At 30.9% G+C, this 13,219-nt stretch overlaps 2 protein-coding genes across 3 annotated transcripts in view; one reads left to right on the plus strand and one right to left on the minus strand.

The window, feature by feature from the left end:
- Positions 1-3,679: 3,679 nt before the first annotated feature.
- Positions 3,680-9,083, minus strand: LOC100160670. 2 transcript variants are annotated; one of them, XM_016807898.2, is made up of 3 exons: positions 8,950-9,083; positions 5,224-5,687; positions 3,680-5,133 (listed from the first exon to the last, which is right to left on the minus strand). In XM_016807898.2, the coding sequence occupies exons 2-3, from the start codon at positions 5,682-5,684 to the stop codon at positions 5,016-5,018; spliced, it is 579 nt and encodes a 192-aa protein (XP_016663387.1). In that variant the 5' UTR covers positions 5,685-5,687; positions 8,950-9,083; the 3' UTR covers positions 3,680-5,015. The 2 variants fall into 2 exon arrangements, with proteins under 2 accessions (XP_016663387.1, XP_008187315.1); XM_008189093.3 differs by lacking the exon at positions 8,950-9,083 and adding an exon at positions 7,954-8,159.
- Positions 9,066-13,219, plus strand: part of LOC100161415 (acidic leucine-rich nuclear phosphoprotein 32 family member A) — a 5,931-nt gene continuing 1,777 nt past the window's right edge. Inside the window, exons 1-6 of the mRNA XM_008189094.2 lie at positions 9,066-9,738; positions 11,484-11,627; positions 11,695-11,814; positions 11,905-12,020; positions 12,088-12,152; positions 12,219-12,545. Coding sequence (XP_008187316.1) covers positions 9,691-9,738; positions 11,484-11,627; positions 11,695-11,814; positions 11,905-12,020; positions 12,088-12,152; positions 12,219-12,545 — 820 coding nt within the window. The 5' untranslated portion in view covers positions 9,066-9,690. The remainder of the gene's footprint in view (positions 9,739-11,483; positions 11,628-11,694; positions 11,815-11,904; positions 12,021-12,087; positions 12,153-12,218; positions 12,546-13,219) is intronic.

Genomic DNA, 13,219 nt, shown 5'->3' on the forward strand with positions numbered 1-13,219 from the left:
TTTTGAAATTATTATCATGTATGGAAAATGCTAATATACAATAAATTGTGAAAATCATATGTATATACAGTAATTTTTTTGAGAGTTACGCCAAAAACCATAATCGATTTTGTCGAAAACCGATTTTCCGTAAAAATTTCTGGATTTTCCCGGATTTCGTTTTTCACGGTACTTTTGTAAGCTACTGGGAGTTTTAAATTTTGACTACCCTAATGCACTAACTAAATTCACTTTTCTACAAGATACCGAAGATGAAGATCAAAGCATTATTTCGACTACTTATCGTGTACAAGAAACAAAAAAAAATTTAATTTAAATTTAAAAAAAAAAAACATACATCATTGTAAAATCAATACATTCATCGTTTCACTCAGAATCTAAAATAGAACATTTATACATTTAATGAAAGTCTGAAAATTAAATTGTATAATGATATGACTATATACTATTTTGATATAACTTATATGAATAGGTTTAATAAATTATGAGTATTATATGAAATAAACTATTTAATAAATAATAAATTAACACTTGATTATTATTTTACGTTGATACATTTTATCTAACATATGGGTAGGATTATATGGAATGGTTCTTTTGTTCTTGAATAGATAATAGTTACATAACTAACCTTCATGTATAATATGCAGTAGGTACTTAATCTAGTGATGTAATTTGGTAATTATAAATACTGTTGCAGCTACTAATTAAAACAATATTAAGAAGCTAATAGATCTAATAGAACTAATTAAATTCTGGCTAAATTTTATAATGATATGACTATACTATTTGATATTGTTTATATAGATAGGTTTGATCGTTTGACATTGACTCGATTATGTGGTTGAATATTAAATATCAAATATATTATAATCAGGGCTTGGAACTTTATGCGCTAAAAAACCATGAAATATGTGCATATGTATGCACTAAAAAAAACCAACATATGCGGTATAATATGCATTTATTATTTTATAAAAGATGTATTTAAAAGCATAATTAATAATTATAGACACAAAAATTTTTTTTTATTTTATTTGTATTTTTCTTTTGATAATGAAGCTGTTCTATACTGGATCTATTCCGTCCTAAATTTAAAAAAATAGAATTTATCAAATACAGCGATTATTAAATCATGTTAGGTATTCATTGTTATATTTACCTGAATTACACTGAATGATAAGATGCTTTTTTATGTTTTCAAGTTTAAATGATCGTCTGTTGTGGCTCAGAAGGTTTTTGTAAACAGAAAATGATCTTTCGACATCCACTGACGTAATATGTGCGTACTTGTAGAAAATAAGGTCATTTGTTGTCAGATCTTCGGGAAGACCATCCATGGTGGAGATAGATCCACTAAGTATTGACGAGATTTGTTTTAATGTTTTTAAACCGATATTTTTAGACAAAACATTTTCCATTTTTTCATAGACTTTTTTCCTTGATTCACCTTGAACGGATTTTAATTGTGTTTGAACATTGTCCACGATACTCAACGATTCAGCTAAATAAGGCATGTTTTTTGTCTGCAGTTTCAAAATTGATTCGGAAAGAACTAAGTAATATATACCAAATTATTTTGAATGTGTTCTTTTACCAAATTTTTTTTTTGAAACTTTAATACTTAAAGCATCATTGGAGTTCAACATATTTACAACATCACGAATTTTTTCGTAATATTTACAATAATAAAGTACAGCATTGATCCAGGTACCCCATCGGGTTATAATTGGTTCTGGAGGTAAAGGGATATCCGGTGCATAATTTTATAAAATTTGTATGCGTGATGGTGCTTTTTTAAATATTTTTTTTACATTAGCTACAATTTTATCAACAGTACCAAATTGATTTCGTACTTCCTCCGAAACTCTATGGAGGCCATGAGCAGCACAATTCACATGTACCATTTTAGAGTAGAGTGCATTCAGAGATTTTCCACACTTTACCATATACGGCGCAGCGTCGGACAAAAATAATAAAACGTCGTCGTGTCTTATCCCATCAGGCCATAAAATGCTTAAAGATTTGTCAAAAAGTTTACAAACTGTAGAGTGATTGGTCTTTTCTAGTGCTTCAGTATTCAGTAAAAAAATTGGACCAGCAGTATCCTCTTCTAAAGTCCCTATTATTACATTAGCTATATACCAACTTTCTTTGTCTGTTGTTTCATCAAGTGCCACCCAAATTTTTGGGTCGAAAACACGTTGCCTAATTTTTTCCATCATTTCGTTGTAGCAGTCGTCTAAATAGAATTTTCGAAGTACTGATTCTGTGGGGACATCTTTTCCAGAATAAACTTCCAAAAATGTCCGAAACTCTATATTTGATAGTTTATTTAGTGGTATATTAGCCGATACCATAGCTTTGCATAAATCCGGGTTGAACTTCGATTTTTTAGACGGTAAATCATTGTTTAATAATTGTTGGCACTTGGTCTCTCCTTGATTTTCTTTACGTTTAACAGAACGCAAATGTTTTTCTGTTTTCAAGTGCTGTATTACGCTGGATCTTCTTTCTGAATCGACTTTAGTCTCGCAATATTTGCAAAATAATACCCTAGTGTCAATACTAAAAACATTTTTACCGAACTCAGACACGAAAGTATTTAAACGACTACTTAAATTTTTTTTTTCTTTAGGCATCTTAATTTTTGTCTGACAAATATTAAAATCAGAATATTACGTGGCACATAAGCGGTAATCGAGCACGGTAAGCGAACAATACGAACTACGAACACACTAATTTATTAAAGTAACAGACCACCGTTATCGAATATGTTTTCGACACACGATCAAACACATACTAACACACACCACGAATATACAATATGCCAATATCATTGCCCATTGGTTTTAATTTTGTTTAATTTTATCTAACGAGCGACTTCAATATAAATTAAAACCTGGGCGGTCATTACGGTAAGAGTAACGGCCAATTCTTATTTCTTAGTAAAAACACTATAAACCATGCGGGCGAGCATGGTTGATAGCATGGCAAATATAGACTAGGAAACCGTGTGCGGTGGTTATTTATTTTTAAATTATTTAATTTACAATACCTATTCAACTAACAAAAACTTGTTTGTTGTTGATTTCTTATAAATTTTTACCATAAAATGCATTTATATACTCAAAATCTTTAAATATGCATAATCATATTAATTTGGTAAAATATGCAAAAATATGCAACATCAACTTTTGTATTTCAACTGTATGGTTCATGAAACGAATTTGTATCGAATCAGATTTGAAATATGCAGCTTCCTGAGAAAGATGCAAATGCATAAATTTCCGAGCCCTGCTTATTAGTTACCTATTATATTTTTATTCATTCATACAATTACTGCTGAATTGAATAATATTTGATATTATGTGTGTAGGTCATTAATTATATTCTAATAATGAATTTAGTTTTAGACCATTAGGTTAACAAATGTATATAAATAATTTAATTAATTTATTGGATATCATCATTTATAAAACTGTTAAAGTATTAAAGCACTTTTGTGTTTACCATTTTTATTTTAAATGTAGGTATAAACATTTAACTATAAGTACAGTATAATGATTAGAACATTGGAAATACAAGATATTTAAGTTTCTAGCATCAACTAAACCTGAGTGGTGGGGAAACACTTACTGGGCGAGTATCAACTAAACCAGTACAGTTTTTAGTTTCATTTTTTTTTATTATTATTCATGGTACAGCATTAAAAACTAGGTTATTAGCTTGTAAAAAAAAAAAAATATTAGTTACATATAAATAAAAAATGGTTTCCTTAGAATAAGTTGTACATATCAACAAGTAATGTGATGATTTTGTTGGTGTCCCTTGGATAGGGCTAAGGGCATCAAAGAGGTTGTCAGACATTTCTATGCTTTTTCTAGTTTCTATATCGTTTTGATTGACGGCAGTTGTAGACAAGGAGATGCTTGACTGTAGGAGGTTCTCCGCAAGTTTGGCACATTACAGGCTCTTCTCTGTACATAAGACGTCCATGGGACATCTTTGAGTGACCTATACATAGTCTGTTAAAAACTACTTTATCTTTGCAATTTGATGTATGGGTTTCTATGAGTTTATTATTTGGTGTATAGTTTAATTTATATATGTCAATGTATACACTTGTTTAAAATAAAATTTAAGTTTTCTCCAATCAGAAGAGCTAGCACTCCTTAGTTCCCATTAAAAAAAAAAAAGTTATAAAAAGTTTGAATTTTATATATATTTGATGCTTTAGCAGAATATCTAATGGGCCAGATGTGTTTGCCTTAAGCTCAAATATTAAGTTTTGAGTTTCTATCATGTATAAAGTAGGTCATTCTTCTGGAGTTCACAGTGGTATGTTATTGATGAGAGGTCACTTGTAAGGTGTTGGTCAATAATTAGTCTAAGGCAGAGGTATTCAAACTTTTTCATCCCAAGGCTCCTTTGAGTCTTCACAAAATGTTGACGGCTCCCAAATTAAAAATGACTGATAATTTAACTCGCGACTAATACTGCCAAACACGACATACGCACTGATAATTTAACAAAGGCAGTCGATGGTATTGCAACTTACGCGACCAATTAAAGCTATATTTAGCGAATGATTATTGTAGAGTGCTAGAGTGTAGACTGTAGACAATTCAACGTTTCCCTACCGGTGTGGCTCAATGATAATAATAAACGTTTTTCATAAAAATATTTAAAATTTTTTTATTGGTTTTCAATTATATGACGTGGCTCCCTTCGACAACTCCTGCGACGCCCCTGGGAGACGCGGCGCACGGTTTGAATACCTCTGGTCTAAGGTATTACCAGGTAGCACTAGATTAGGCAGGACAAACTTATTAGCTTAAAATAATGCATTCAATGCATAAATATTTTAATACGTTTGTATGTATTTTATAAGAATGTTTTAGGTTATTTATTAACAAGTTATAATATTATATTATACAAATACGTGATTATAGTTAAATATTTAAGTTAAAATATTTATAATTAAATGTACATATTTTACACTATTGTTATAATTATTTATCATTATCATAATCTTCTTCAGGTTTTTTTGAAGTTTTGTACTCTAATACAGTAATTTCTTTTTCTAATGTATCAAACGCCACTGAAAATTTTAACATAAGCTGTTCGTACCTATAACAATCACACAAAACCAAACAAAAAATTGTATTCTTTTAGAAATAGAAACTTTAATGTACTAATAATAAATATTTTTAATTTCACCTGAATAGTAATGTATGTATGTGTTCAGTTTGTTCTTTGATTAATTCTCGTTGTTTGCGTTCGTTCTCGACTAATATTTCAATTTCTTCAGTATGTTTGTCTATTTCACTGTAATACTTATCATTTAGAGCCGGCCATTTTTCATTAAGCTGTTGGAGTTGTTGAGCATATCCAATTATTTCAGCTTCAGCAGAAAGTATCACTTCTCGTTTAGATAATTCTGGTTGATAGTCTTCATAGAAAGGATCCATCAACTTGTCCAAAAGCTTTACATGACTAAGTAAAGTAGTAGCATATGGATGACCAATACATGCATTACCAATGTTATTGTCAACTTGTTTGACTTCTTCAAGAAGGCTACTACTTGGCAGAGAAGCTTGCGCTTCTTTGTTTATACCGTATACTTTCAGTTCTAAAGCAGCAACACATTTTTCCAAAATTGAAATTTTGTCAGTTTCCATAATCTAAAATTTTTTTAAAAATGCATGTTATAAAATAATATAAGCAGTGGCATATCTATGGGGGGGGGGGGATATAGGAGTCATATACCTCCCCGGAGACCAAATTTTGTACACAATACAAAATGTTTATAATGTCTATAATGTGTACCGTGAAGAATCTACTAGCCGGCATCATATGATACTATGATAGTATACTTTAAGTTATAAAAAACCCCTTTAAAGGGGGACTAACTTTAAAATTTTTTTACCTATGGACAATCAAATCTTTTTTTTAAACAAAACCAAACCTACCGCACACTCGTGGACATATCTTTAAAACTTTTCGACTTGTACCCATAACATTTATTTTTATTTTAAAGCTATTTTATTGTTTAATCAACTGACATACACAATCAAACCAGAAATGTACAAATTATTTTGTATTTATTAATATATCAATATGTGTTGTAAACAAAAATTTTATGTTTTGTTTAAATATTATTAAAATATATGAACAAGAATACAAGACTATATTAGAGCTGTTGAAAGTTGGTCGTTTTTTTCGTGAATTTAGACCAATAAGCGAAAAAAAAATATACTTCTAGAAGTCCAACTTTAATTTCATAAAAATATGAGAATTTCTCCAACTTTTGTCTGTTTTGTAGAAGGCAATTTTTTTTTATTTTAGTATTACGAAAGTAAAAATGAATTTTGAAAAAAAAAAAAAATTAATTTGGTACTATACTAATTTAACAATACAACAAATGAAAAATACTTTTTCTACATAACCTAGAAAAGAGATCTTCAAAAGGAATTCAAATATGGATTTAAAATATATTCAAAATTAAAAAAGGCCTTTTAGTATCGGGTGGTTTTTTCTTCTGCTTTTGGGATTTTTGTGGCACCTGGGAGCTGAGCCTTTTTTCTTTGCAAAATATAGTGAGGTGTGACTACGATTATATACGTTACTGATTTCCATGAATCTTGGTTGTTGTATATCTTTAACACATAAAGCGTTCTGGGAACTCACATACGCTAATGGTCATTGATCTGTCACTACACATGTAGTCACACAGCACTAATAATGGATGTAGAATATTTCTTAAATCCGACCCCTTAAAAATGGTTCATCCATAACTTTTAATTTTTATCAAAAATAGGTATAATATAATCAGTGTTGGGTAAGTTACTTTTAAAAAGTAATTAAGTTACTTTACTCGTTACTAAGAGATAAATGTAATTAAGTTACTTTACTCGTTACTCGAATAAAATTGTAATGAAATTACTTTACTTTTCAAATAGAAATACAACTCATTACTTTCTCGTTACAAAATTAAATTTTTTTTTTAAATTTCTTAGCAATAATCTTCTGCAGGCAAATTGAACAAGCAAATTCTTTATAAAACCTGTATAGTTTATAGGATCATATAAAATGTAGTCTTCCACACAGCTTATATTTATAGGAAACCTATTTAAAGGAATAATAAATTTAATTAACTGTATTCGTGATTTACGGAGAAGTTAGACATTTCAAATATCAAAACCATTGAAAACTGAATTGTGACGAGCTAAAATTAAATATATATAGTTATTAGATTGGTAAACATAATAATACCAGCATTATACATATTTTTTTTTCAATTCGCAATAGATAGATGGGTACTAAATAATTCGAAACTGTAACGCGTTATTCTATAGAAATTACTTTTCAAAAGTAATTTTCATTACATTTTCGTTACTTGGAAATAATTCCAATGAAATTACGTAACGCGTTACTTTTGTTACGTTACTACCCAACACTGAATATAATATAAAACAAGCCAAAACATTTTTTGAAATAATTTTTTTTTTTTTGGAGGGGGGGGGCGTGTCCCCCTGTCTACAGCACTGATAGAGTTCAGATTATGTTTGTTTATATTTAAAGAAATCTTTGAAATCAAAACTAAATTCCACAAAACTTTGAATGTAGGTAACTCATTAAATAATTTTGGTGATCTATTTAAGTTAGTAGACAACTAGACTAGATTCAAAAAAACTGAAGAATACTTAATCCTTCGAAAATAATTGATGGCACGGGTATATAATATAATAATAATATTATTTGTATGAAACAGTATACTCAAATAAAATTTAAGACTTAATACAATAACGAGTACCATTTACAATAATCAACGTAGGGCGTATTTTATTCATAAAATTATAAGCCACCCTCGAATATTGAAAGCTGACGTTAGATAAACTCTTAACCAATTATATTAAACATTCAAATATAATATCCATTTTTATTTACCTTTCTGTGTTCTATTAAGCTGAAATCTCGACTCGGAACTACAGAGGATGGAAACGGAACAGGTACGGACGAAGTAACAACTGTATACAACTGTTTAGAAATTTAGAACATCTAAAATATAATATCTTACTAATCTACCCTTTTGATACGTAAAATGTGTTTAAGTTTATTACGAATTACGATTTATTATTATAATGTTTATCTGTAAATTATAATCTGATAATATTTTTATTCTGTGATAATATTCACGACTTGCAACTACTTGCTTATCGCCAACGGTTTCGCGGTTAACCGTACTGCGTGTAACCACAGAAGAATAGAGAAGCATAGAAGTATTTGAAATAATCTTCAAATACAAAAAAAAATCTTTTTATTTTTTAGTTATGAAATAATTTGTTATAAATTATAAACAAAAATTTGTTTATGCATTTTAAAAACATGATTCGTTTGATTATTAAAATTCTGGTCAGTCATGCTAGTTGCACCACAACCACGGAATATCTTAATTCGTGCTACAGTTATAATTTAAAGCTATATGTATTTGGAAATCTCATACCGTCATCGACGATAAACAATAATGATAATTATTGATAACAATTAAACATTTTTTTGGTAAATAGGTAGTAGGTAATACCTACTAGGTACTAATAATTAGTAATAATATTTTCGTATAATTAAATAATTATAAAGTATATGGAGCCGTTAAGCAGAAGCTTTTAACATATTATACATTTTGTTATTGACTCAAGCTAATAGTGATACTGTGGTGTACCGAGTTCTAATAAATACACTATACACATATCTAATTAGATACACTTTTAACTTTATTCAATATTAATTAACTCGTATAACATCACACATAATATTATGGTGTGTGTATACGGCGAATTAAGAGCATAGATAAGTAAACATGAGTCTACAACAACGTAAGAACATAATTGAATATTACACATAACCTAAAACTAGACATTATCACTGAATAAATATTAAATATACATCACAGATCCAGCTGCTGCTGTGCCTGTATCACGACACACGATCCACGACGGGTTTCCGGTGTACACACACACAGTGTAGTGTACAAGTGTGTACGTATTTACGCGAGCGACGAGCGTTCGTGCCGCAAAAACTGTGGTGCGCGTAGTGCGTACGCCTGCGCCCCGCGACTTGTTTGCCCGTGCGTTGTATTTGTAGGCACCACAGGCGCTAGTGGCTATAATGTGTTATGTGTATTTATGTTGATGTGTGCGTGTGACGCGACTACGCGAGTGAACGTCGTGTTTTACGCATTCGCACTTGCTCTGTGACAGTGGTAGGTACCGCGTTATTATTATCCCCCGTCCGTGTGTGTGTATGTGTGTGTGTGTGTACGTGTGTTGTACTGTTTTTTATTGCTTGTTCTCCGACCACCGGTTAAGCCCGCAACGCTTTCGCGTTTTGTCGACAGCGGCTTAGAGGAACGTTTTTCTTCTTCAAATCGCCCGCTTCCCGAGACCGGAAAAGCTACCGTCAAGCCGACGACCGACGAGGCGTGTGTATCTGTCGTTGAACTTTTTGATCCATCGACTTTGTCGTGCACGCACTCATCCTTCCTCTTGGACGGTGTTTCGACTTTCGAACGCGTGACTTTATACCCGCCATCCCCCCAACAGCCGTCGTCCTGTACGTGGTTCGCCGGCTCGCGTTTGTGAACTTAGACACAGTATAATAATCGCCACGACGGACGCCGACACCGGCATGGAGAAGAGGATCGAACTGGAGAAACGGGGCCGGAGCGCCGAAGAGGTAAAAATCAACAAGAAATGTAGAAATTTTCAAATTCGTACAACGCGCGCGATCTCTTGCCGCCGTCCGGCATGCTTGTATGTGTGTGTGTGTGTGTGTGTGAGTGTGCGTGCTCACTTCTGGCGGCGTGTTGAACTTGAACCGCGCGCAAATCGATTGAAATGGTATTGACTAGAATACTTTCAATAACAGTATAATTTCTTCCCATTTGATTCCCTTGATTAATCATAACAAAACGTTGAGATATTTATCTTAAGGTACTAAAGTTATCGCGGCGTTATTGATCATTTTACTCTCGAGATTGTGGTTTGGTCGTTATTTATCACCAGATGTTTCTGATCGGAGCGCCGTTTGAAAATTATTGCTAACCGCCGTGTGGTCGCGTGTATTGTGTAACCTCTGTTTTTGTATTATATTATATATTTTTTTATTATAAAATATAAACCGACGTTGCGCCTCCGCCGCGACGGTTTTAATTAAGCTATCGATATAACAACGAAAGCGATTGGACGGACAGGTGTCTGTGTGTGCGTGTGCGCCGTGCGCGGGCGCGCAAACTCCATCGAGTATTCGAGTCGAGACTCGTGAGTCGCGGGACGCGGGTGACCGTGTACCTACTACTTACTATGTGCGCGTCGGCGCGTGTGCTCGCAAGACTTTTCGGGGGAGGGGTAGGTGGGTAATTTGGCCGGCGGCCATGTTTAAATTTTAAATACCTCGTCGCCGAGTGTTTTTTTCACTTCAAATGCGTTTATTAAATCTATCTGATATTCCGAATTATTGCTAAATTAAAAATAAAGTACACGACTAATAATATTTATTTGTACATAATAATTAGCGTATATTACGTGTGACGCTGAACCTCCATAACACAATTATAATATTTCAAATTTTAATCCACTACAACACGTTTGCCCGTTCAGTTTTTACTGACTATTGACTATGGTGTAGGTCATTATATTTTTGTGTATACCTGTATCTCTTGTGTGATTTATTGTCCAATGATTTATTATAAAATAAATTATAAATGTTCAAACTTACTAGAATTGTTCATCAATGTTTGAATAAGAATAAAGTTTAGGTACTTACCTAAATAACATGAACTACTTGCCGTTTTAAAATTATCATTTAAATTTGGCTATCACTATGAGCAATATGGATAATATATTTTAGTTTATTGGTAAAATTCTTTGGTAAGTATAAGTTACCCAAAACACGCCCTAAATGGTACTTATAGGCAAAGATTTGATTGAATTTTAGGTAGTGCTAAAATTAAAAACAAAAAATAATTTTAATTGTTGTATCTGCTGTGTAAAACTGTAAATTGCATTTCTTTGTAATTTTTATTCAACTGTATGTGAAAAACTGAAGAAATTGTCCCAACTTGACTTTTTTTTATTCTTGTGACATTCATATCAACAAGTCAATCTTCTTTTTTCTTCCAAAAAAATAACTCATTTTACAAGCTACTTTTTAAATTACCATCAATATTAAATTTCCATGTGTCTAAACTCTGAAGGAACATTTTATACTATTTTAAGCATTTTATGCTGGAAACTATTTCCTACAAAAAAAAAATAAATATATACAATTTTATCATTAGGTACCTAATTAATCATGGTCATGATTATTTTTTGTGAAAGTGTACCAAATATTATATATTGTACCTACTTATACTGACATTTTATACAAACATTAAAAACATTATATTCTTAATAAATTGTATTTTTTTAAAAATTTTTTAGATAGATCAATTGATTTTGGATGATTGTCGTAGCACTGCAATAGTTGGTCTTACTGATGAATATGTTGGTTTACGCAATCTTAGTATAATCAATGTTGGTTTAACAAGCTTAAAAGGTTTTCCTGCATTGCCTTCGCTTGTTTTTGTGAGTTGTGTTATTTAATTAGTCTTATAATTTGCCATTTATTTTATTATTATTGAATAATTTTTAGTTGGATGTCAGTGAAAATCGTATTTCCAATAGTCTTCAAAACCTGAGTGGTTGTACTAATCTCAAATCATTGAATCTCAGCCAAAATAAATTGAAAGATATTGAAGCAATTGATCCATTGGTAATATCATTGATACTAGCAAAAAAAAAATTGTACCCACAATAGTTGCAATATCTAATAAAATATATGTATGTGTTTTTTTTTATATAGAAATCTCTAAAACGTCTCAAGTATTTGGATTTATCTAACAATGAAGTAACTAAAGAAGAAGGGTATAAAGAATATGTTATAGAATATTTTGCCAAGTCCATTAAATGTTTAGATGGGTATGTTTTAGTTATTATTATATAATATAGTTTTTATCATGTTAAATTTAAATCTTTATAATTTTAGAGATGCTTTTTTCAATGGCAAACATGAATCTGCCAGTGACAGTGATGATGATTCAGAATCTGAAGGTAACATTTTACAAAGTGCATATTTGTTTATAATGTATATATTAAGATGATAATTAATTATTTTAGCTGAAGAAGAAGGCGAAGGTGACGATGATGACGATGATGATGATGATGATGATGATGACGATGATGATGATGATGATGAGGTTGATGAGGTTGATCGCGATGAAGTCGAAAAAGAAAATTTGTTTGCTGGAGATCAATCGTCTGATCAATCATCTGATGAAGAATATGAAAATGGTGAAGGGGGCTTAGAAGACTTGTTAAAAGACAATATTGACGAAGAAAGCGAAGGAAATGATTATGTGTTGGATGAGGAAGATGGTGTAGATCAAGATTCTACTGATGAAAGTGATGATGATGCAGGTGAAGCCGATGATTCGACTGCTAATGGTGCGTATTTACATTTTTATTAGCTAACCTAAATTTGTCTTATCCGATATTTCTATAGGCATGAACAAATGTTTTCAAACAAGATGATAGATGGACAGAAATTAAATCAATTTATATTTTTTTATAAATATGGTGATATTTGTTTCTTTTCGATATTGATCTCACTACATTGCACAATAGGACTTAATTAATTTTCCCAATAATAACCTGATATTTTATATACTAGTGAAGCCAATTATATTATTATTATATTTTGTTGCATTCAGTATTTTATAATATTTTATTATTGCTGTGTAGAATGAATATTTTTTTTTATTTTTATCCCGTCAAATTTGAAGTATAATATGTTATAAGCCTATAACATTGATTTTATAATTAAATTGTAGTGTAAGATCAATGGCTATAGAAAAATAAAAATATATTATACATACTAAGAATAATATTATATATTTTTATCAGGTTATCGGGTTTTAAAGTAATATAGTTACATCCTCTCAATTATTTAATTGCGGTGTACTAAAATCTCCCTCCCCCATAGTATGATTACACAAAACAGTGTTAATCCACTTAAAAAAATATATATTTAACAATTAGGCCTTTAAACATTTAATTTATTTAACACTTGCTCTCATAAGCTTTTCACAGTAGGTATATGATTGTATAAAATAATCTGC

Source organism: Acyrthosiphon pisum, chromosome A3, assembly GCF_005508785.2.
Source record: "Acyrthosiphon pisum isolate AL4f chromosome A3, pea_aphid_22Mar2018_4r6ur, whole genome shotgun sequence".
Classification (NCBI taxonomy): Eukaryota; Metazoa; Arthropoda; class Insecta; order Hemiptera; family Aphididae; genus Acyrthosiphon; species Acyrthosiphon pisum.

What these genes read in the sequence shown, in the direction of transcription:
- LOC100160670 (XM_016807898.2), bottom strand. Translation starts at nt 5,684, where the DNA reads ATGGAAACTGACAAAATTTCAATTTTGGAAAAATGTGTTGCTGCTTTA. An exon ending in ATACATACATTACTATTCAG is followed by an intron (nt 5,134 to 5,223) that starts GTGAAATTAAAA and finishes TGATTGTTATAG; the next exon opens with GTACGAACAGCTTATGTTAA.